This window comes from Cucurbita maxima, unplaced genomic scaffold (genome assembly GCF_002738345.1).
Source record: "Cucurbita maxima cultivar Rimu unplaced genomic scaffold, Cmax_1.0 Cma_Scf00007, whole genome shotgun sequence".
NCBI classification, from domain to species: domain Eukaryota; kingdom Viridiplantae; phylum Streptophyta; class Magnoliopsida; order Cucurbitales; family Cucurbitaceae; genus Cucurbita; species Cucurbita maxima.
This window is the reverse complement of record NW_019272023.1, coordinates 2369612-2391499: the sequence shown is the minus strand read 5'-3', so window position 1 is coordinate 2391499 and position 21888 is coordinate 2369612. Positions and strand designations below refer to the sequence as shown.

General features: G+C 37.8%; 4 protein-coding genes across 12 annotated transcripts in view; 2 read left to right on the top strand and 2 right to left on the bottom strand.

Moving 5' to 3' along the window:
• The window catches only part of LOC111482336 (protein sym-1), a 5775-nt gene extending 2354 nt beyond the window's left edge, over positions 1-3421 (bottom strand). The window contains exons 1-4 of the mRNA XM_023128073.1: positions 2875-3421; positions 1707-1794; positions 1184-1278; positions 18-90 (exon numbers count right to left, since the gene is read on the bottom strand). Of these exons, the coding sequence (XP_022983841.1) occupies positions 18-90; positions 1184-1278; positions 1707-1794; positions 2875-3251 (633 nt within the window). The 5' untranslated portion in view covers positions 3252-3421. The remainder of the gene's footprint in view (positions 1-17; positions 91-1183; positions 1279-1706; positions 1795-2874) is intronic.
• The window catches only part of LOC111482323 (E3 ubiquitin-protein ligase At4g11680-like), a 22340-nt gene extending 7526 nt beyond the window's left edge, over positions 1-14814 (top strand). Inside the window, exons 1-5 of one of the 4 annotated variants that reach the window (XR_002718181.1) lie at positions 11050-11516; positions 11992-12111; positions 12673-12967; positions 13444-13667; positions 14402-14814. Coding sequence is in view for 3 of the 4 variants with exons in the window: in XM_023128053.1 (XP_022983821.1) it covers positions 11050-11516; positions 11992-12111; positions 12673-12967; positions 13444-13605 (1044 nt within the window). In the remaining variant the exon portion in view is untranslated. Of the gene's footprint in view, positions 1-10833; positions 11517-11991; positions 12112-12672; positions 13001-13089; positions 13203-13443; positions 13876-14401 lie in introns of those variants that run through there. The other 3 variants (XM_023128052.1, XM_023128053.1, XM_023128054.1) reach the window with 3 other exon arrangements.
• On the top strand, positions 3882-9591 carry LOC111482293 (aladin). 3 transcript variants are annotated; one of them, XR_002718178.1, is made up of 15 exons: positions 3882-4134; positions 4234-4289; positions 4386-4565; positions 5405-5519; positions 5679-5778; positions 5916-6092; positions 6321-6379; positions 6710-6797; positions 6873-6948; positions 7573-7672; positions 7977-8028; positions 8114-8251; positions 8335-8422; positions 8921-9094; positions 9400-9591. XR_002718178.1 is itself a non-coding variant. In XM_023128004.1 (14 exons), exons 1-14 carry the CDS (start codon positions 4077-4079, stop codon positions 8981-8983), a joined length of 1350 nt encoding a protein of 449 aa, XP_022983772.1. In that variant the 5' UTR covers positions 3882-4076; the 3' UTR covers positions 8984-9253. The 3 variants fall into 3 exon arrangements, 1 of the variants encoding a protein (XP_022983772.1); XR_002718179.1 differs by having other exon boundaries at positions 9375-9591; XM_023128004.1 differs by lacking the exon at positions 9400-9591 and having other exon boundaries at positions 8921-9253.
• On the bottom strand, positions 14168-21888 carry LOC111482253 (alpha-L-arabinofuranosidase 1-like). Of its 4 annotated transcripts, none has more exons than XM_023127958.1 (18): positions 21284-21885; positions 20838-21037; positions 20266-20320; positions 19741-19952; positions 19518-19639; positions 19296-19443; positions 18757-18826; positions 18436-18581; positions 17548-17593; positions 17408-17460; positions 16907-17051; positions 16167-16285; positions 16008-16079; positions 15817-15920; positions 15556-15612; positions 15269-15467; positions 14802-14948; positions 14168-14547 (listed from the first exon to the last, which is right to left on the bottom strand). In XM_023127958.1, exons 2-18 carry the CDS (start codon positions 21024-21026, stop codon positions 14398-14400), a joined length of 2034 nt encoding a protein of 677 aa, XP_022983726.1. In that variant the 5' UTR covers positions 21027-21037; positions 21284-21885; the 3' UTR covers positions 14168-14397. The 4 variants fall into 4 exon arrangements, with proteins under 4 accessions (XP_022983726.1, XP_022983727.1, XP_022983725.1 ...); XM_023127959.1 differs by having other exon boundaries at positions 21397-21885; XM_023127957.1 differs by having other exon boundaries at positions 21334-21884.

Below are 21888 nucleotides of genomic sequence, written 5' to 3'. Positions count from 1 at the left end.
ACAAAGATATGAATTACCTGATCAAGAAGAAGGCTCAAGAATGCACCTGAAGCCCCAGGCAAGGTCACCAATTGACTAAGATACAAGTACCTACACGTATCGATGCATTAAACACGTATCTGAAAGGGTGTAAGAATATAAAAAGGATTACAGGTGAGATCCCACGTTGGTTGGGGAGGAGAATGAAACATTTTTTATAAGAGTGTGGAAACCTCTCCCTAGTAGATGCGTTTTAAAAAACCTTGAGGGGAAGCTTGAAAGGGAAAGCTCAAAAAGGACAATATTTACTAGCGATGGTTGAGCTTGAGCTGTTACAAATGGTATTAGAGCTAAACACCGGAAGATGTACTAGGGAGCAGGCTGAGGCTCAAAGGGGGTGGACACGAGGCGGTGTGCCAACAAGGATGCTGGCCCCCGAAGGGAGTGGATTGGAGGATTCCACATCGATTAGAAAAGGAAATGAGTGTCAACGAGGACGTTGGGCCCTGAAGGGGGGGTGAGATTGGGTGATCCCACTTCAGTTGGGGAGAAGAATGAAACATTGTTTATAAGGGTGTGGAAACCTCTCCCTAGCAGACGCGTTTTAAAAAACCTTGAGGGGAAGCTTGAAAGGGAAAGCCCCAAAAGGACAATATTTATTAGTGGTGAGTGAGCTTGGGCTGTTACAAATGAAATCAGAGCCAGACACCGGGAGATATACCAGCGAGCAGACTGAGTCTCAAAGGGGTGGACACGAGGCGGTGTGCCAACAAGGATGCTGGCCTCTGAAGGAAGTGGATTGGGGGGTCCCACATCAATTGGAGAAGGGAATGAGTGTCAACGAGGACGTTAGGCCCTGAAGGAGGGTGAGATTGGGTGATCCCACTTCGGTTGGTGAGGAAAACGAAACATTCTTTATAAGGGTGTGGAAACTTTTCCCTAGTAGATGCATTTTAAAAACTTTGAGGGGAAGCTCGAAAGGGAAAGCCCAAAAAGGACAATATTTGCTAACGGTGGGCGGGCCTGGGCTGTTACATTACAATTCATCTCGAGTTTCGGATCGATGCATGGCATGTCTATGAGAATCATCAACAATAAGAGATTGATTTTAATAGGTAACTTCAAATGAGTCTTCATTTGTAATCACGTATCAAATAACTTTAACCTTATAAGAAAGGAGGGAAGGAGTGTTTTGAAGGAATACCAGAAATGTAATGCAGGACCGACTAACGCGAGCCCCAAAAGAGAAAATCGGAACGTTCTTCTCAGATCTGCTGACGACGCTTCTTCAAAAACAAGCTATACCAAGATGTTAAAAACTTAGTTCAATAGTTCTTACAACAAAAACAAATTATGACGCAGCTGTGGCACAAGGATGAAACATCTGAATATAAACACTACTCCACGCATAAACACTACCATCTAATGCATCCTCAACCTGGCCAAAACCAAAAGGACTCCAATATCTCATAAACACTACTCCACACAAGGAGCTCTCTGTCAAAAGCTCACTTGGCCCGTTACGTATCACCGTTAGCTTCATGATTTTAAAACGTGTTTGCTAGAGAGAGGTTTCCACACTCTTATAAGGAATGCTTCGTTCCCTCTCCAACTGATGTGGGATCTCACAATTCACCTCCCTTGGGGACTCAACGTCCTTGCTGGCACACCGCCCGGTGTTTTATCAAAGTTCACAGATTTCTAGAAAAACATATTAGAAGGAAAACCTGGCAAATTAAATCTCCCAGAGCATTCAGAATCCCAGATGTTACAGATTTCACCAAAACAGGGTATTTTGCAAGAACAGTCAAATACCTGAAATAATACAGAACCAAATTACAATGACAATAAAAGAAATAAGGGAGACTTGTTTCTGATTCAATCTTCTATACACTTTGGCACTAGATTACAAAGGAAGCATAGTGAAATCAGCTGTTATAACACCAAAAAGACACTATTTTTGTCGTAGGAGAGAGAAATACGTATAAACAAGCACGAGTTGTAATAGCTCAAGTCCACTACTAGTAGATATTGTCCTCTTTCAACTTTTCCTTTTGGAATTCTCGAGATTTTTAAAATGCATCTGGTAGAGAGAGGTTTTCACATCCTGATAAAGAATGCTTCGTTCCCCTCTTAACCGATGTGAGATTTCGAAGATGATGAAGAGAAGCAACCAAAAGAGGAGGATAAATTGGATGCATAGGAGAACTTTGAAGGTGGTCAAACAGTTGTTGAACTTGATCAAGAAGATCATCTCAAAACGAGGATTTATGACTAACTAACAAAAGAGAGAGTTGTTAGGAATTATGACTCTCCAAGATGGTATGGTATTGTCTACTTTGAGCATAAGCTCTCGTGGCTTTGCTTTGGGCTTCCCCAAAAAGCTTCATACCAATGAAGATGTATTCCTTACTTATAAATCCATGATCAACTCCTTAACTAGCCGATGTGAGACTTTTCTTCCAACCATCCTCAACAATCCTCCCCTCGAACAAAGTACACCATAGAGCCTCCCCTGAGGCCTATGGAGCCCTCGAATAGCCTCCCTTCATCGAGACTCGACTCCTTCTCTAGTGCCCTCAAACAAAGTATACCCTTTGTTGACATTTTAGTCCTTTTAACTAAACCCTCGAGGCTCACAACTTATTTCGTCGACATTTGAGAAGTCTATTGACATGACCAACTTAAAGGCATGACTATGATACTATTTTAGAAACCATGACTCTTATTGTCCACTTTGAGCATAAGCTCTTGTAGTTTTGCTTTTGGTTTCTCCAAAGGCCTCGTACCCACTTTGAGCATAAACTCTTGTAGTTTTGAGAAGGCCTTATTAAGGGAGGTGGGACTTCTCTCCCAACAATCCTAGACAAGATTGACTATAGTGAGATGCATTACCAAGACAAGAAGGGCCAGTTAACCCCGCCTTTGCCGCTATCCCCTTCACCGCCTCCAGAATTTTCACCACCAGAACCTCCAAATCCACCATCGCCACCTCCAGAGCCAAAGCCATCGCCAGAGCCATCGCCAGAGGATGCTGAAATCCGGAAATCCGTAAACATCCGCGACCCACATTGCATTTGACGCCGACCCACATCCTTAAACTTCAATATATGGGTATGGCGGGAAGAACAAGCACAAGCCGTCTTCATTCGAAGTGGGGTTTCAAGATTTGGAGCTTGGAGGCCGAAACCGAAGGTGGGTCGGCCATTAAAGCTGAAAAGAGTACAAAGGGTAGGAGGTTTCAGAGAAGGAGAGACGCCACAGGGAACCATCTTTGAGCGTGTGAAGCAGATCTCAGCAATGGGTTTCGAAAAGTTAATCGATTTCGTTTGCTTGTGTTGCTGCAGACGATAACCAAGCAGCAAATTCTCACAGCGGCCAATGCAGAAGATAGGACTGTTCACCGTACATCTGTGTTTTGTTCCTTTCCCTTCTTTTCTTCAAATTTCCCCTTTTGGAAATATTTTTTAAGTGTTTTATTTTTTTTAAAAAAATTAAAATTATAAATTAAAATTTCCCCTCTATATAATAACATTTTATGTTTTATAATTTTTTTAAGAAAAAAAGAATTTCAAAAGAATTTGTTTTACAATAATTATTAATATAAATTTATATTTTCTACCCGAGCGAAGAAAATAGTCGATAATCTAAAAGAAAACATGTATAAAATAACATGTCACTCTCAAGTAAGTCAGTCAACTAAAAATTGAGTCATCGTTGATACGGACGACATATGCTCGAGGCCCAACCCTGTTTCTCAACAAATATGTCGGCAAACGGAGATAGAAAGATAGAAATATTTTAAAAGAGGTTTGAAAATTAATATTAATAATAATAGTAATTGGTAGCAAATTAAAATATATATTTATATATATATATATATTTTAAAAATAAAATCTAAACCCTATTTTCAAACATCTCATCAATCTTTAAAAGGATCTCCATTGGAAAATCCGACTACGGACCCGAACCAGTGGGCGGGAAAATCCGGTGCTCAAACAATCCAAGAACTTCGCCGGAATCAAATTCAGTTCTCGAGCTGAATTGGGCAGAAATTCAGTCATTTGATCCATTTAGGGCTTTTAAGTTTCCTCATAATGCCTTCATTTCCTCCTCCTGGGTCTGTTACCATCTGCGAAATCAATCGCGACCTCAGTTAGTATCGAATTCTTACTTTGCTTCTCATGTATATAGTTCCAGTGTTCTACTTTTTATGATATTGAGCATCTGTTTTGTGAATTTCTTACTATTCAGTTACTGCTGATCGAATCTCCGATGATCTAGCGAACGACACTTATGGGAAAGTCCTTGTGAGTAATGATAGTTGAAATTTATTGTTGATGTTAGCGTTCTCTTCAGGCGCGATGTTTTTTGTTTATTGAATTTGTGGATGTGGCGTTTAACAGGGTATGGTGTTTAGTCCTGTTCCATTTCAGTCCGATTTTTTGGTGTCGCCGAATCCTGAACCGAACAATGAGGCTAGAAACGATGAAGCAAATGGGGAAAGTATCCAAAGGAAGAGTGTGATTGCATCTTTGCAGGGATTCCTCGAGGACTCCATCAAGCGTTTTTTACGTCCTAATGATGTAAGTTTAATAATTGTTAATAGCTAATCGTGTGGTTCAGAATCATTTCTAAATGCCGGTACAGTTCAGAAGAACTGTGTGTAGTTTTGTTCCATCCTTTTTTATTTTTTGTTTACAAGAGATCAGTCTTAAATGTTTTCTCTTAACAAATGAAAATATTCCATTTCATCTAAACAAAGAAAATTTTGGCTCAAAAAAGAAGAATTTGATTGTCTACATGAAATTAGTTTGCTAACCCAACTTCATAACAATAACAATCCTTCAATATCATTTTGTGTAAGGCATTCTGAAATCCTAGATCTTGTTCAATATAATTCATACCTAAGGCACTATAACACGATAAATTGTTAGGTTAGGAAATATTTGTAAGCATTTCCGCACGGACAACTTCGTTGCACTTAGGGACACATAGAGAAAAAATTGCTAGGCAATTTAATTTTAGTTTGCTATTACATTTTAATTGTTGTATCCTACTCCTACTGGCGTACCCTATATATATTGGCAACAAGGAAACATTTTGAAGTTCATGGTGCCTTTAAGTTTTTACTTAGAAATGATTGTTGGGGTTCAATAAATTCGAATACAGAAGATATGAAATTTAAAATGGTGTCTTTAAATTACACATCCATTGTAATTTTTAGGAAGTTCATCATTTCTTTTTTTGCATGGATAAAAATGGTTGCTTTATGGAACTCTATTTACTTTGAAGTTCTGAAGTTGTTAAAAGATACATTGGAGTTTAGTAAATTGACTGCAACGTGCATTCCAAAAGTAAAGCACATGCTTTGTAACTTGTGAATGAAAGTTAAGCAACTTATGCTCACTGATCAATTTTATAGGTAAAATACTTACCAGCAGAATATCTTCAAGGAATGAGTTGGCACCAGCACAAGCATATTTTAGCATTCATATCTGGGACGAATCAAGTTGTTGTCCGTGATTTTGAAAATGCAGGTCATCGAATCTGATTCACCATATGACTTGGTTAAAGTTTTGTAATCTTTTTATTTGTATATAGAAGTAGCGTTGTTGTATTTGTACTGTTCATTTCATCTTAGAATTTGTTGTTCAATTTCTTTCAAATAATGCGAATGTATTTTATGTTCTGGACAGAAGGAAAAGACCCTTGCATTTTGACCCACGACTTGCAAAAGGATGTTAAAGTTCTTGAGTGGAGACCAAATGGCGGGAGGACCCTTTCGGTGGCATGCAAGTAAGTACCTTAGAGCTGCAATCTTATCATTTAAAATAAACACTATATATCTTAGAACTTTAGATGACAAAACTATTTCTCGCAAGAATGTTTACCATTAACTCAACTTGAGATTCTTGGACTGAATGTTCTTTCAGAGATGGAATTTGCATCTGGGCTGCTTCTTTCCCAGGAAATGCTGCTTCGGTGAGACCTGGTGCCGTGTCCTTTTTAGGATCATTCTCAAGAGGCTCTGGGGTTCGATATACCCTAGTTGATTTTCTTCGGACCCGTGATGAACAGATTAGTGCCCTGTCATGGAGTCCTGATGGAAGATATCCAAATAAATTAAAGAAATTTAGTCCTTTGCATGATAGTTGAATTGTTGGTTGGTGGCGGGTGTTTTTCCCTCTTCCTCTGCGGAAGAATCTGTCAAATAATTTTCTTTGATTATACTTGCTGATGATATTTGACTTTTGCTATATTTTTATGATTCTTTTTCTTTTATCTCCTCACTGAAGTATTTCAACCTGATACGAGAGATTTCCTTGACACATTGGCACATATCTAGCATCTGCATCTTATGAGAGCTCTTCTTTTACCATTTGGGATGTCTCTCAAGGTATGTTAAAGGCTAATCTTCTTAATTATGTTTGATGACTGGACGCTATTTTTCAAGAAGAATAATGCTAGGGATTCATTTCCTCCTATATCTCTGAATCTTTTCTATTCAAAGGGGTTAAAAAAACATAATTGTCCCAGGTAGCATATCTATGGAAAATGCTTCTTTAGTAATGTATCAACAATACTTGAATTGCCTGATTATTTAATTTGTTTCTAATCTTATTTACCAATTGATTAATTTATTTGTTTTTATTATTTTGAAGTTCTCTCCTGCCTCCCTCCCTCCTATGTTTCTTTAAGAACTTCTTTGACTCTTGAATGGTTCCAGGGTTAGGAACACCCATTAGGCGTGGATTAGGGTGTGTATCAACAATCAAGTGGTCACCTTCTGGAGATTACTTTTTTGCTGCAAAATTGTAAGTACTATCCAACTGTCTTGTGCATTTTGTTACATAATAATCAGCCAGGACTGTTGACCATTCATTTTGCAGGGATGGAACATTTTATCTTTGGGAAACGAACACATGGACATCTGAACAGTGGTCGACAACAAGTGGTTTTGTCACGGTACAAAGAAAAAACAATGATGTTTTATTTATTTTAACTTGTCCAGGGATGTTTCCCCTTCTCTCTTTGTCTCTGTCATTTTCTCTTGCTCGCCCCCTCTGTTTTGGTCTAGGAAAAAAATGCATAGTATCTACTTAAAATAATGTAATATAGATGGGCAGATGGAGGAGAAACTTCCAATGTACTTCGGTTTCTCATAAGGAAAATAGACAAGGATGTAGAAGAAATGCAACTCATACTCCACTTAATCCATGTACGCATATAGTAGTTGAAGCAAATAATAATATTGAATTCCATAGCTGGATAAGAATAAGGCTTTAACTATGCCAGATATGGCATCAGAAATCTCATTGTTTTTTTTCTCCTCTTTTTCCCCATTGTATAGGAGATAATACATCGTAGCTCGCCCCTTCTCTTAACCCTTCTCGTTATCAGTGTAAAGTAGTCAACAATTGTCCGGACATAGTATCTAGACATTGCATGAAAATTATTCTTTTATTTAGTTCACTTTTGTCAGTCAAGTTAAAATTTATAATTGTTAGCAATCTTTTTCTAGCCACCACTATAGTCTTTAACGGGTTAAAATTTTTACTTTGTATCCACTAAACAATGTCATGATTTCAGGGAGCAATATGGGATCCTGATGGACGTATGATACTACTTGCTTTCTCTGAGTCTTCAGTATTGGGTTCAATTCATTTTGCATCTAAGCCTCCGTCATTAGGTATGTGAATTGTCTTTACAATTGCTGGGTCTGCTAACAAGCGCTTATATCATCACTTGAAACTCTTTTCTCAGTTTTGATTCAGGTGCATTATGCAAGGTATTGAGTAATGTTTATTTAACTTAACGTCTTCACCTAATGTCTCTACAGGGACAATATTTTTATTGCCTATGTTGCCTGGTTAATGTGATGAATCTAGTTTTACTTTCTATTAAACTGCAAAATGTTCGCCAGCCATTAATGTGGATCTTCAGTTTTTACTCGTTTGTAGATCTGATGCATTCTCAATGATTTTTTTCTTCAGTTGCACATCTGCTAGCTGTTGACTTGCCAGAGATAACTACTTTGACGAACAGGTATAATATATGTTTCGTTTGTTAAACCGCCCATGACCAATATTGTTAACCATAAAATTTTGACAGCTGTGCATTATCCTTTCAGTCAGGGTATTGAGAAGATAGCATGGGATGCTTCAGGAGAGCGACTGGCTGTCTCTTTCAAGGATGGAGATGAATTATATAATGGCCTGATCGCAGTATATGATATTAAAAGGACTCCCCTGATTTGTCCATCATTGATGTAAGTTATTGACATTGTACTCCGACTCGAGTAAATTGGAAATTCAACTGACCTGTCTATGTAATTGTTTAATTTCTGTCCAGTGGCTTTATTAGAGGGCCTGGAGACAATCCAAAGCCAGCTGCATTTTCGTTCCATGGCAAGTTCAAGCAGGGACCTTTGCTTTCAGTGGTACGTTTAAAAAGAATCCCTTGGCTTTAATAAATGCTGGTATTGATATAATTGTGTTAGATCAAATATTGGTTGGAGAGGGGAACGAAGCATTCCTTATAAGGGCGTGGAAACCTCTTCTTAGCAGACGCGTTTTAAAACCTTGAAGCCCGAAAGGACAATATCTGCTAGCGGTGGACTTGGGTCAACCAATGGTATTAGAGCTAGTCACTGGACTGTGTGCCAGCGAGGACGCTGGACCCCAAGGGGGGTGGATTTTGAGATCCCACATTGGTTGGAGAGGGGAACGAAGCATTTCTTACAAGGGTGTGAAAACCTCTTCCTAGCAGATGTGTTTTAAAACCTTGAAGGGAAGCCCGGAAGGAAAAACCCAAAGAAAACAATATCTGTTAGTGGTGGGCTTGGGCGGTTAACAGTGTAAGAATACTGTTTTACTTTAATCTTTTTTCACTTAAAAATTTGTTACGATGTTCAAGCTCGATTCCGCTAATTGTGCAGTGTTGGAGCAGTGGATTTTGCTGTACCTATCCTCTCATATTCCGCTCTCATGTTGTTCCTTAGTGGTGGTTCTCTTGGAGCCCTAGTCTTGGTAGGAGATGCTGTATGGTGCTAAATTTCAAAGAGAAGAGGTTTTCTAATTCTTCTGTACAGTCTGTTGCTGCAAATCCTACGGTACCATCTTCAACTCTTGCTCTTGCTGTTGTTATTATCCAAAAGGAAAAAGAAAGAAAGAAAGAAAAGCTATCTGATAGGTTTGTTTGCATCAGAGTTTTGATGTCGGTGGATGTTCTGAAGAGGGTGGATTATGGAAATTATGTTCTTTCTATTGTTTCTCTTGAGCCAAATACCCCACAAATTCCATTGTTTTTCTGCTTTTGGTCCTCATATTTTTAGTTCTATCATAGTTAGCTAAGTTAGCTTAAACCTACCATTTTCATGTCGGATTTTATAGGTCAAAATTGATATAGAAATTACAGGGAAGATTTGTAGGTCGGTGGATTTACATTTTACTAGAGCATAGCATCCAGCCAAGATGGTCCTCACCATGAAAGACCCTCTCCCTTGCATGACTTTTTGTCCAACCCTTCATTTATTATTATGGCCATCTCGTTCTACACTAGCTTGAACACAACTGGGATTACCTCAACTTTCTCCAACATTTTTCTCTCCTTTTGTTCTATAAATGGCTTCCTTTTGACAAAAAGGAATGGAGATCTACCCCACCCGAAAGTTTAAATCGAACATTTGAGATCTTGTTGGATAATCATTTAGCTTTTGAAAACTATGCTTGTTTCTTCGAAGTTGTTTTTATTCTTCGATAATTGGTTTGGGTTTTGTAAATTAGAGGTGGAAGGAGTTCTCATAAATTTAATTATCAAAATTTTAAAATTAAATCTTTTTTGAACTTGCTTTAGCTCTCTAGAATCTAACTTATTATAAATATAGAATGTTTGAGAAGTTTTTCAAATCGCAATGCATGGACTTAATTGGAGTAACTTAGTGTTTGGTAGCTTAATTATGGCAAGATGAAGAGAACACTCAATCAAGCTAAATAATGTGTGTGATAAATCGTATGCTAAGGAAGAACTAAATTGAATGGTTGTATTTTCGTACCTAGTTGTTTCGAGAAATCTTAGTAGTTGATTCTTGGTATCATCATTCGTACCTAAACGTCTTATTTATTCGTGATTGGTTAACTGCTTTTCAAGATAACAAAACTGATAGAGAGAGTTTATTATGACACTTATCTATAATTACAATATTTAAATTTTCGAGTTAGATTATTTTTGTTTTTTTATTATAAAAATGTTAACGTACCTACTACTATATATAATATATATTTGACATAAATGAAAATCAAGAATAGGGACTTTCAACCTTTTGATATATTAATTGAATGGGCTCTATTATTAAGTTGTACCTTCCAACACATTGACATGGCTCATTAATTTGTTGTCACAAACACAATTCTTAATTATTTTAATTGGTTAAATGTTAATTTATAAATTATTCTATTTTATTTTAATTTTCAAGCTAAATGGATCTCTAAATTTAGCGTTATAAAATTTTGAGATAAGCTACGGATATATACATTAACTAATTGAATTGAGTCATGCTAATATTGTCAGCTTATTAATTCTTTTAATTTTTCATTAATGGTTATTACATCAGCAGTGTAATAATAATAATAATTCTAAATTCTTTGTCAATTTTTAAATTATTGAACCCAAAATAATTTCTTAAAGGTTTTAATTTCGGGTATTATAAACTTTTTAAAATTTAAAAATTTATTGTAGAAATGGGAAGTTCATAAATTTGTTGGATCATTTGGAGACCAAATAAATTTTAAATTAAATTTGTAATTTATTATTATTATTATATTTTCTTTTTCTTAAGGTCGACATTACATCGTTGCTTGGACATTATCCATCATCGTACAAAACCCTGTCTAAAGCGATTGAGATATTATACGACGTCGTTTAAATCTCCCCCACGCCGTGACGGAGCAATAGCACCACCAAAAAGCACCGCCTGCGACCTGCCTCGGCTCCCCAACCCAACTACTTTCAGCAGCCACCGCACCCATTCTTTCTCTCTCTCTCTCTCAAGTGGAAGCCATACCCATAATGGAAGAAGAACGAGCACTGAGACGCACTGCCAATGGCGGCACTCTCAATGATTCTGTTCTTCGCTATCCCACTGTCAGTACCACTTTTACAATCCCTTTAACTCGCTACACTACCCGTTTGATTACCTCCGGCCGCCACCGCCCCCTATTGGCTGATTGCGCCGACTCCCGATCCGACACAGAAGACCACGACGACGCTAACGATTTCAATCGCCGCTCCATTGTTAGGGAAAATTGCTTCTACTCTATGCCCATTTTAATTCTCGACGTCGTTTGGAATTTGGCCTTTGTTTTTGTCTCCATTGTTGTCCTCTTGTCCACGTTTCGAGAACGCCCTTCCACGCCTTTGCGCCTTTGGATTTCTGGATATGGCTTGCAATGTCTCCTGCATGTTGGGTTTGTCTTCTTTGAGTATCAGCGGAGCATGGCGCTCCACGGCTTTGAGGACCGTGCGTATCATCGCAGGTAGGAAGAACAGTGAAGACATTGTATGAATTATATCTAATGCATTCATTGACTGAATCATATGCGCAATTTTGAGATTTCCCCTTCCAATGCAGTAATCTAAGCACTATGTGTGCTTATGTCCTTCTGATCGCCTCCTGTAGGGTTCTCTTGGTGTTTGATTTCAGCCTTTGAATGAATAATAATGATGGAATTCAATCTGTTCTTCAATATGTTTGAAAAGCCAAATCTGCTCAACATTTGGCAAATTCGAACATATTAGCCACAGTGAATTGTATCTTCTTAAGAACAAATTCATGGGTTTTGAGCTTATTTTGTTTTCTTTTTCATGTTTCATTCAACGAACCAGCAATAACTTCATATCATTTTCTCACATTTAGTCTGGAACTTATTTGATGAACACAGAAGTATACAGATCTATGAGATAGAGCAACACAAGCTTTGGACTAATTTGTTTTGATCTTTGTCCTTCTAGCATAATGAAAAGGTTGGAGTCGATGAATACAATGACCTCGTCGGTTTGGTGGGTCTTCGGATTCTATTGGATTGTCATGGGTGGCCATGCACTTTTACAGGATTCTCCCCGGCTTTACTGGTAAGAACTTTGCCTCTTGACATGTTTCCTTTTGGAGAAATAGTTTCATATACCAAACTGCAACTTCCTATGTATTTTTTTCGATGTTCTGTTCTTCTTTTTGCTCGTTTTCGGAGTTCGTGTCCCTTTTGCATTAGTCTCTTTTCATTTATTCAACAAAAATTTTCGTTACTTGTTGAAAGTTGTTGCAAATGCAACCTCTAGGTGGGCTTTGAATAAATCTAGCATTTTCACACTGTTCAATCTGGACTTCTGGAGCTTTAAGTTATGATTTTTTTTAGATTAGGGGTTCTAGTAATATTTGCATATCGAACTAAGCTGATGAGTGTTGGATCTTGAACAATTACGAAACTAAGACGATTTAAGGTTTGCTAAATCCTTTTTCTCGATCCATCTGAAGCGTTGTCATCAAATGTCTTTTAGTTCCTTTGAGATCGTTGGTTTGAATTTGTAGCTTTAATTGCATTCACCCCGAGTAATCTAGCTTTGATTTGTAGTTGTATGGAACCATTTAATCTGATTTGGAACTTCGGTGCTGAATATTTTTCGTGTTAATTGCAGGTTAACCGTCGTCTTTCTAGCGTTTGACTTGTTCTTTATTCTCTTTTGTATTGGGATGGCATGTGTTGTTTTCTTCTCCCTTTGTTGCTGCATTCCTATTATAGCATTTGCATATGCCATGACTGCCAGAGAAGGTGCCTCAGAAGAGGTTATCAGGGCTCTTCCCAAGTACACATTTCGTCAGGCTGCGCTCGGGGCGTTTATCCATGGAAAAGAACGGGAACCAATTGGAGCAACAACAGAGTTAGATAACGATCACCTTATCAAAGAACTTGCTCTTCATCCAGAGGATTCGGTCAGCTACTTATCTTTTTATGTCAAACTATCAATATATATAAGCTAAATAGTGGATTGTTATAATTCTATAGCATCATTATTTTCTCCTGGGGAAAGTTCCTTGTGGATGGCCACTCCAAAATTTTGTAGTATTTTGCTTCTGCTCGTATTTAGATTGAAAAGTGTAGAATTTGAATTCTTGAGCCTTGAAAGATCTATGAATTTTATAAAAAGGGTCAATCTGGGTTGAATAATTAGGACTCTTGGTCTTGTTTAAATAACTCAATTTCATGACCTGCTTAACTGCAAACACGATCGACTGTTCTTGCTTATAGAAACAAGTACGTATAACGATACGGTCCTTCACACAAGCAGATTACAATATCACAATAGTTAGTGATTCTACGACAGCTTTTAGTTTTGCTCATCACTTACTGTGATGTTCATCTTGTAATTTCTTTGAAGCTGAGTATATGAAGATTTACTTTTTTATAGGAATGTTGCATTTGCCTTTCGCAATATGAAGACGGGACGGAGCTCTATACTCTTCCCTGCAACCACCATTTTCATTGTGGGTGCATCGGCAAATGGCTTCGAATAAATGCAACCTGTCCACTCTGCAAATCTAGTATCTGTCGGGGCGATACACTGGTTTGACCATCGAGAGGAGCAGACGAATCCCAGCTGAGAATATGTAAGTTCGGCATTTTCGATTTCAGGTTAGATGCTTGCTGATCTCTGCCAACTAATGCTTTTAGAAACAGGGAGGGTAGAGAATAGGACTTTAGCTGATTTCAACCTCATCTGTGAACAGAATTTAATCTTTACTTTTAACAGGTGGGCTTCGGTTATATGTATGTAAATTGATAGGAAATGGTGTCATGCCTCTAATTTAATCTGCTATATGTGAAATTTTCTTCTGTGTCACTGAATCCCAACCCTGTTTTTATCATTGAACAAAAATATGTGTTCATAGAAAATAAGTTGAGATAGGGATGATGCAGAAGGGTATGGTGGATAGTTGTTGCCACATCAAATCGTTACAGCAATAAAATAACAATGGCTCTACACAAGAACAAGATCAAGATCAACCATTATCCTTTTGGTGCCGTTTTGGATATTGTCTTGTTCTGTGAAATAATTTTCATAAGATAATCATTGAAGGAGTGTTGTAGCTATACCTATTTGGCGAACTTTGACTAAAAGATCATAGATTGAATTAGGCTCGCTCTCAATTATGAGTTCCTAATCATTGATGTAAAGAACACGAGGTATAATGATTGTAGAGGTTCTATTGAGTTCGTAATCGTGACATACTAGCATGGTGTTCGACAGCCAAATTGGGGGAAATAGCTCCATATAATTAGTATGTAAATTTACAAGAATGGTGCCATTACCGGACGTGTATGCATGCATTCACTGTTTTGCTTATTAGCTTCATATACAACTTCAGATAGCAGATGTTGATGATTGATAGCTTCCAGGCATCCTTATACTGCTAAATTCCATGAACAAATCAAGTGAAGTTAGAGAATGAGAGGGAAGTACAACGTCCATGTTTTCTCCAGCTGTGTTGAGCGGAATTTTGATCGGAATCACCTGCCATCGTGAAACGTCAGAGGTTAAAACCCGAGGTGAAAAGAGTAACACCTAAGAATATAGGTATCTAGCAATCAGATTTGTAACTTCGGAGTAAGTCAGTTTCCTTTCATGGAGTCGAAGATCTCTTGCACGTTGCAGCTATACCTGCTCGACAAACTCTGGCATATCGAAGTGTTTCTTTAAAATTTAGTACCGTTTCTTCTTTCCATGACTAGAAATAAGTTTCCAGTTCAAGAGGGTGCTTGGATTACCTTCATTGGGTCATTCAAGGAATTCTCATCCATCAAATTACGAGATGTAAGTACAGTCTGAGATGACCCGGATTTCTGAATGGAGAATGCATTCAAATGATTTACAGATATCTTGAGACTCACTTCGTTGCTTCCAAAGTTAACAATCTGCAAAAGGTTGGCTATATTAGTATGCCATGAAATAATGTCAAAGACATGTTGAAAACGTGTCTTAGGACTCTTGGTCACAATATAGGAGATCCCCGTAGAAAAAGAAAACCGGAAAGGATCCACAAACTGTGTTTTATGTGTAATAGTCCAAACTCACCGCTAGTAGATATTATCTACTATAACTCGTTATGTATCGCTGTCAGTTCACAGTTTTAAAACGCATATGCTAGGGAGAGGTTACCATATCCTTATTAGAAATGTTTCGTTCTCCTCTCCAACCGATGTTGGATCAAACATATATAGGAATACATATATACCTTTATTCGAAGATAGTTGTGTTCATCTTCGGGATTTTTCCATATAATGGAAGATGCAATTAGGGAAGAAGCAGAATTAGCATCCAGTGTAGTATCAAGAAGAGTTGCTCCACTTGAGCCTACAAAAAAACGTTGCATCCAATAGCTAGGCGTTCCGTACAAGTGGGATGAGTTGAAGACAATAGCATCTGGATTCCACCTTTATGAAACACAAAGCTTTCCATTTTAGTTTAGCAATCAATCATTGTAAGACTTGACAGAGCTGATGAGGCAACAGAAAGTGATACCTTCTGTCATTAGTATTCACGAAAAGTGGTGCATAGCTTGCCATTTCAACAATATCACTACAAGAAAACATGAAAAATAAGTAGCTAATAATCCACCGCTAGCAGATATTGTCCTTTTTGGGTTTTCCTTTTCGGGCTTCCCCTCAAGGTTTTTAAAACGCGTTTGCTAGGAAGAGGTTTCCACACTCTTATAAAGAATGCTTCCTTCTCCAACTAACGTGGAATCTCACAATTTATGTCAGCATTGTTAATATTAAAAACCTGTTCTTCTCAAGGCCGATGAGAAATGCTGCTTCAGCGAGAGCTGCAAGAAGACTGCCTTTGCCAGCATCTGATCCCGTCACAGCATACTCGCTCACAAAAGCCTGCAGAGTAATCGCACAAGTTGGTTCGTATTCGATTCTTATTTAGAGCCAAAAGGTAGAGAGGAATAGAATGGAGGAGGTAGAGACCTTGGGACCAGTGCGTGATGTTTTATCAAACCTATGAGCCATTGAAAACATTTGGTTGGCGGAGGTATATATCTGATATATGGAGAAATTAGTATGAAACTAAAAAAAAACATTATTCCATTTGCAGAAAATGAAAAGGCGATGCTTAAGAAAACTTACATGAAAGTCATAGTAATCAGCTGGGTGATCCAACTTCCTAGAAGACCCGTCACAGTTAGAAATTATTTTAATGTCGGGATAGGCACGTTTCATCGCGTGGTAGATCTTGACATAATTTCCTGCCCAAATAAAAGTTATTCAAGAAAACATACGGAGAAAAAGCAGAGGAAAATCTACAACATTTTGACAAGCATCACTTGTCATCAACCTCACGGTTTTAAAACGCGTCTACTAGGAAGAGGTTTCACACTCATACAAAGAAAGTTTCATTTCCTTCTCCAATCGATGTGAGAACCCTCAATCCACCCCCTTTGAGGCCTAGCATCCTTGCTGGTACACTAGCTCGTGTCCACCCCCTTCGAAGCTCAGCCTCCTCACTGGCACATCGGAACTTGGCTTTGGTACCATTTTTAACAGCCCAAACCTACCGCTAACAGATATTGTCCCCTTTGGTCTATTATGTATTGCTGTCAGCCTCACGATTTTAAAACACGTCTGCTAAGGAGAGGTTTCTACACTCTTATAAAGAATGTTTTGTTCTCCTCCCCAATCGACGTGAGATCTCTTAATGCTATACTTATTTGCTAGAAGGATAGATTAACTCAAAAAGGGACTGAATTTTACAAAACACATTTTAAATTACAGAATCTGAATCAAGCCCGTCAATCAATAAAGGTCGATGCTAGAAGATTGAGAAACATATAGAAACATGAAGAAAATACTCTAAAAGATTGAGAAACCTCTGTAGTTCTTTTTGCCACAGTCCTCATTTCCAATGGCAACATACTTCAAGTCAAAAGGTTCTGGATGTCCCATCGAAGCCCGAATGGAACCCCAAGTAGAGTTAGGATCTCCTCTCGCAAACTCGATACTGTCGAGCGCTTCCTAAAATCATTACATCGTGATTTAGATGAATACTGACTTGACAAAATCAAGATACTAGCCATTTATTAGTATGGGTAAGATTTACAGATTTCACAAGATACACACTGCCAGTAATTTTAATATTTCAAATTTATCGACGAATTATGAATCATATTTCCTAGTCAAAGTAACAAAAACCGATTTATCGGCCTGATAGCAATTCGGGATGGTACTCGAAGTAGGGAAAAACACAAGATAATGCATATGCACATCAAAAAGAGGTGACACGACTTGGTATCTTAAGTCACTAACCCTCGATGAGCTTACTAGCTTACTAACTTGGTATCTTAAACATCAACAAATGATTGCGAGCATACCTGCACAAACGGTGAGATAGCGGAAGTATCTACCTCATCTTGGTGGCTGATTCCTTAGAAAATAAAATTATATATTGAGCAGAAGAAAATAAATGAAAAAATGGAGAAAGAAGGAAAGGAAGATAACCATCATGGATTACCATTATTGAACACCCAAACTGGCGCAGCACCAAGATCTTCTGCTAGCTGCGAAGGAAAGCTCAATAAATAATGAAATATACAACCAAACTTGAAGAGTATCAATCATAACATGCAAGTAATATCAGTTATGAGATAAAGTTAAGTAGCAACTCTTCTGTGGGGGCTATCTTAATGATTTGTTTTCAATCTGTGATACGTTTCTTATTTTACTGTTCCTCCCATCTTGATTTCTTTCTAGTTTTTAAGGAAATGCAGCAATTTTTTGACGAACTCGACCGTACGTCCCATCCCTTCACTAACTCCTTCATTTCACCCTTTCAACCTTTTCCTAATGTTTCTAAATTATTTGTTACATGGTGTAATGAGTTTGATGATTCCACCGAGAGGTTCAAGATCAATTTGATCTTGAATTTCTTTCTTCCATCAATGAATATATCTAGCAACCTGATGATATTCAACTTTGATGACGTCCATTAATACATTGAGCTTGTACCACTCCTCAATAGCTAAGTGGCACACTACTTGATGTCAGCACAAACCATCTCTCTTTTTTGGACTGACATAAATGGTGAGATTTCACATCGGTTGAAGAGAGAAACAAAGCATTCCTTATAAGGGTGTGGAAACTTCTCCCTAACATACGTGTTTTAAAACCTTGAGGGGAAGTCCAGAAGGGAAAGCCCAAAGAGTGCAATATCTGCTAGCGACGGGCTTGGGCTGTTACAAATGGTATTAGAGCTAGGCACCGGGATGTGTGCCAGCGCTTACAAGTATTTCTGTTTTTAAAGAAAAATTATACTGACTGAAACAGGATCCTTGCTCGAGTTTTTCAAGGCCTAAAAAGAAATAAATATTCTCACTCCATGAAAAATAAATACAACACTCACTTGGAGAAACTCAAAATAGCCAAGTCCATCATCAGTCCAGTACATCCAAACATCACCAAAGTGTCCAGGTCTCTGTTCCCATGGTCCAACGGTTTCTTTCCAACGAAATGCATTTCTTAACCACTCACCTTCCACAAAGCATCCACCTTCATTTACATGATTAAGAAAAAAATGATTGCCTATCAGTTACCACGACCAACAAAGAAACACCGCACGACGAAGAAATTTCAAATTTGTAGCAATAAGTTCTTATAATTCAAACATTAAACACGACCTGACAAGATTTGAGAGAGGTAGGGAAAGATGAAACATGACGATTACCTGGAAATCTAATAAATCGGGGTTCTAAATCAGCCATCATTTGGACTAGATCGTTTCGGAAACCATGACCCTGCATAATGATAAAGGTTACAACTGCAAGGAAAGTGAAATATATGATTTCTGTGCAATAAAAAAGTGTAACCACTCATCTAACGTTGTTTGGCATCTATAAAAAAGGAAGTATAATGCTCCTGAAGACAATAAGTTGTGCTTTTGGCTCCTGAAGCAGAAAGTAATTTCATACTACCAATGTAGAAGTATAATGCACATGAACCATTTTGAATTATGCAGAACGATTAGCTTGAGTTCCGAAAAGGGGTAGTAGTACCGTACTCATGATTATCTCGTTCTCAAAGGATACAAATATGAATGCAGTATCTAGCACAATAAGCAGAAAACTACCGAGAAAATTCGAAGCAAAACCCCAAACTCACGAAGTCCTATCTACTCAGTAGTATGATGAATACTGTTGGGTCAAACATTGCAATTCTACATTTCCATGACTTGGTCGATCCATATAGACATATAGAGACAAATACCTTATATGTTTCCAGAGGCATGGCTGAGACTTGGTCGAACCATATTACCCCTTTTTTTGACGTTGTCAACTGAAGACGTGAATTGGGATTAGTTTCGGAGGCATTCAATAGAACCTCCATCTTTGTCCAGTTTGACACATCAGAAGATCTACAAAGACAAGTAATTTATATTGGATTGCCATTCCAGCTAGGAGTTCTTTTGAAAAAATCAGATATGCTCACATGATGGATGATGTTGCCAACTTTTTCAGCCCACTCGAATCTGTGAGTGAAATGGACACATCAATTTTTCCCGAGGATCGAACAAAAAGAGTCACTTTGTATGCCTTCCCTTGCTTGATATTCTGAAGAGGGAAACCAAATTTAACATTTTAAGAACATAAGGGTCCAGAAAATTCCCAACATAAAAGTATTGGAAAGAAATTCCTTCTCAAAGAGGACTAACCATGCCCCAGAATCCAGGGTTGTAGATACCAACTCCTCCAGTTGGACAGACATTGATACCTTCACTGTCACACAACACGTCCATACGTAGGGCAACCTTATTCCGATCAAAGCAGGATGAGCGATCTGTTGATACACTTATAGTTGACTCGTTTCCTATGATTGACCAAGGACTAATATTCGATGGAACATTCGGACCCCCAGCTTCAAACCCTATGAATAAAAGAATCATAAAGATTATATCATCAGCATGTTCTTGCCTTTTATTTTAATTGCAAATAAAAATATATCCTCCATGGTTCCATCTAAGAAAATACATGGTGCTTCCAGAACAGAAAATCAATGAATGAATTGGCTCATTTAGTAAACAAATTTCTGTCGGAAGCGAATTCGAAATGCAAGAACTCAATAAAGACTCCAAGCCCTTCATACATAAGGACCATATCATATACTTCCACTGTTATGAATTCATCACCCATCATCTTCTTCATACAATTTTCATAAGGAAAAAAGGGTTATCAGAGACCTCTGTTGCTCACAAGCTCTGCCCATATTCCACCAGCCCCTGCATGATTAATTTCCTGTAAAAGAGAGCATAAAAATAAACTCATTCTTCTTGATATTTTTCTCAAAAGTACAAATCAAACCCCACGATTACGTAAACAAGCTCGAATTAGTAAAACGCTGTAAAGTTAAAGTCGTGTAGTGACAAAAGCAACTTAGTGTGTGCACTCCCAACAACGCTTACCCTTACAACCTATGATGTCATTATGCATAAAATGATATTAGAAAGTCCATAGAATGATAACATCGCTAGCAACAACAATCAATTTGTTCCAATCTAACAATTTAAACGATTCACAATCTATAACATAACATAGGAGAACAGGCATGTAGCATAAGTTCTGTATTTTGAGTATTCCCCTAATAGAACATTAAATGCTCCAACAACAAACTTTATAATTCTCTGTAGCAAGCTAGAAAAACATGAAAAATAAGCATGAATCATATTATCATAATTTCAGATAAAAGAAGTTTGGATTCAGAAGAATATATATATAACTGAAAGAAACAGCAAAAACAATTTAAAGAACCAACCTCAAAAAATATTCCAAAAAGTGTTTCAGGAATCTGCCGTGTTGATGCATTTGAAGCATTAACAACTAGGCGAACGGGCTGGGCGGTGTCATCTCCAATGGCAAAGAATGTACAAACAGAGATAACCACAATACCGAAGCATAGCAGAAGAACATAATATGAGACTTTACGAGAACCCATTACAATCATTGCATCCAACGCTATCAAAACCAAAAAAAGGAAATCAAGCTCAGTTTGGTAGTCCATCCATAATTATACAAACACCTTTCCATTACAACAAAGTAGCAGCAGCAGCAGTACAAGTGAAAATAACAAAAGGGTGCAAGAACTGGTAATATCTAATTTGGTTAAGAAAAAACGCCTGAATAAACACTAACAACGATCGAGCGATTAACTAATGACACTTGAAAGAAACGAGATCAGAGAAGACTTATTTCAGGGAAAACGAAAAGCCCAATTCACAAGCAAACCAGATTCTCAACAAGATCGGACTTACAGCCAACACAAATTCTTCAAAATCAACAGGAAATAGAAATGAAGATTGTGTTCATCCGTGAACCTGCTGAAATTTATCAGAAGTAGAAGAAATTCAAGTCCCAAGATGAGTTTAAATTCGTAAACTCGAGTTGAAATTCTGCTGTATTTGCTCAGTCAACCTCCTTATAAAGGCCGATAATCATCCAACTGAGAGAATACCCTGTTTTTCTTACTGTCACGTAAAAATTTCAAGAGGGAGAAAGAAAAACCCATCTGGGTGAGGAGTACAAGCGGAACCCATTACTCCTTTCAAGATTTGCTTCAATGGGTCCCGCTCCCTTGCGTCCCCAACACCGCCCATTGACCTTGTAAAGCCCTCGACGCGACTGTAATTTGTGGATTAGTTTACAAGACGGATGAAGGGCTAGTGGATCAGAGGACAGATAATATGACATTTTGCTCCAACCTTTGCTTAAAAAACTGTCGATGAAATTGATGATTGTTGATCATTGATGATGATGGTGCCCACAATCCTATCCAAATATACCCTTTTTCTTTCTTTCTTTTTTTGCTT

Coding starts and splice junctions, on each gene's coding strand:
- LOC111482253 (XM_023127956.1), bottom strand. CDS start 21,083: ATGGACTACCAAACTGAGCTTGATTTCCTTTTTTTGGTTTTGATAGCG. Junction 19,953..20,265: donor AGAGCTTGTGAGCAACAGAG/GTCTCTGATAAC, acceptor TTTTATTCATAG/GGTTTGAAGCTGGGGGTCCG. Junction 17,461..17,547: donor AGTTTGGGTGTTCAATAATG/GTAATCCATGAT, acceptor TTATTTTCTAAG/GAATCAGCCACCAAGATGAG.
- LOC111482293 (XM_023128004.1), top strand. CDS start 4,077: ATGCCTTCATTTCCTCCTCCTGGGTCTGTTACCATCTGCGAAATCAAT. Junction 4,290..4,385: donor ACACTTATGGGAAAGTCCTT/GTGAGTAATGAT, acceptor GGCGTTTAACAG/GGTATGGTGTTTAGTCCTGT. Junction 8,252..8,334: donor CTGATTTGTCCATCATTGAT/GTAAGTTATTGA, acceptor ATTTCTGTCCAG/TGGCTTTATTAGAGGGCCTG.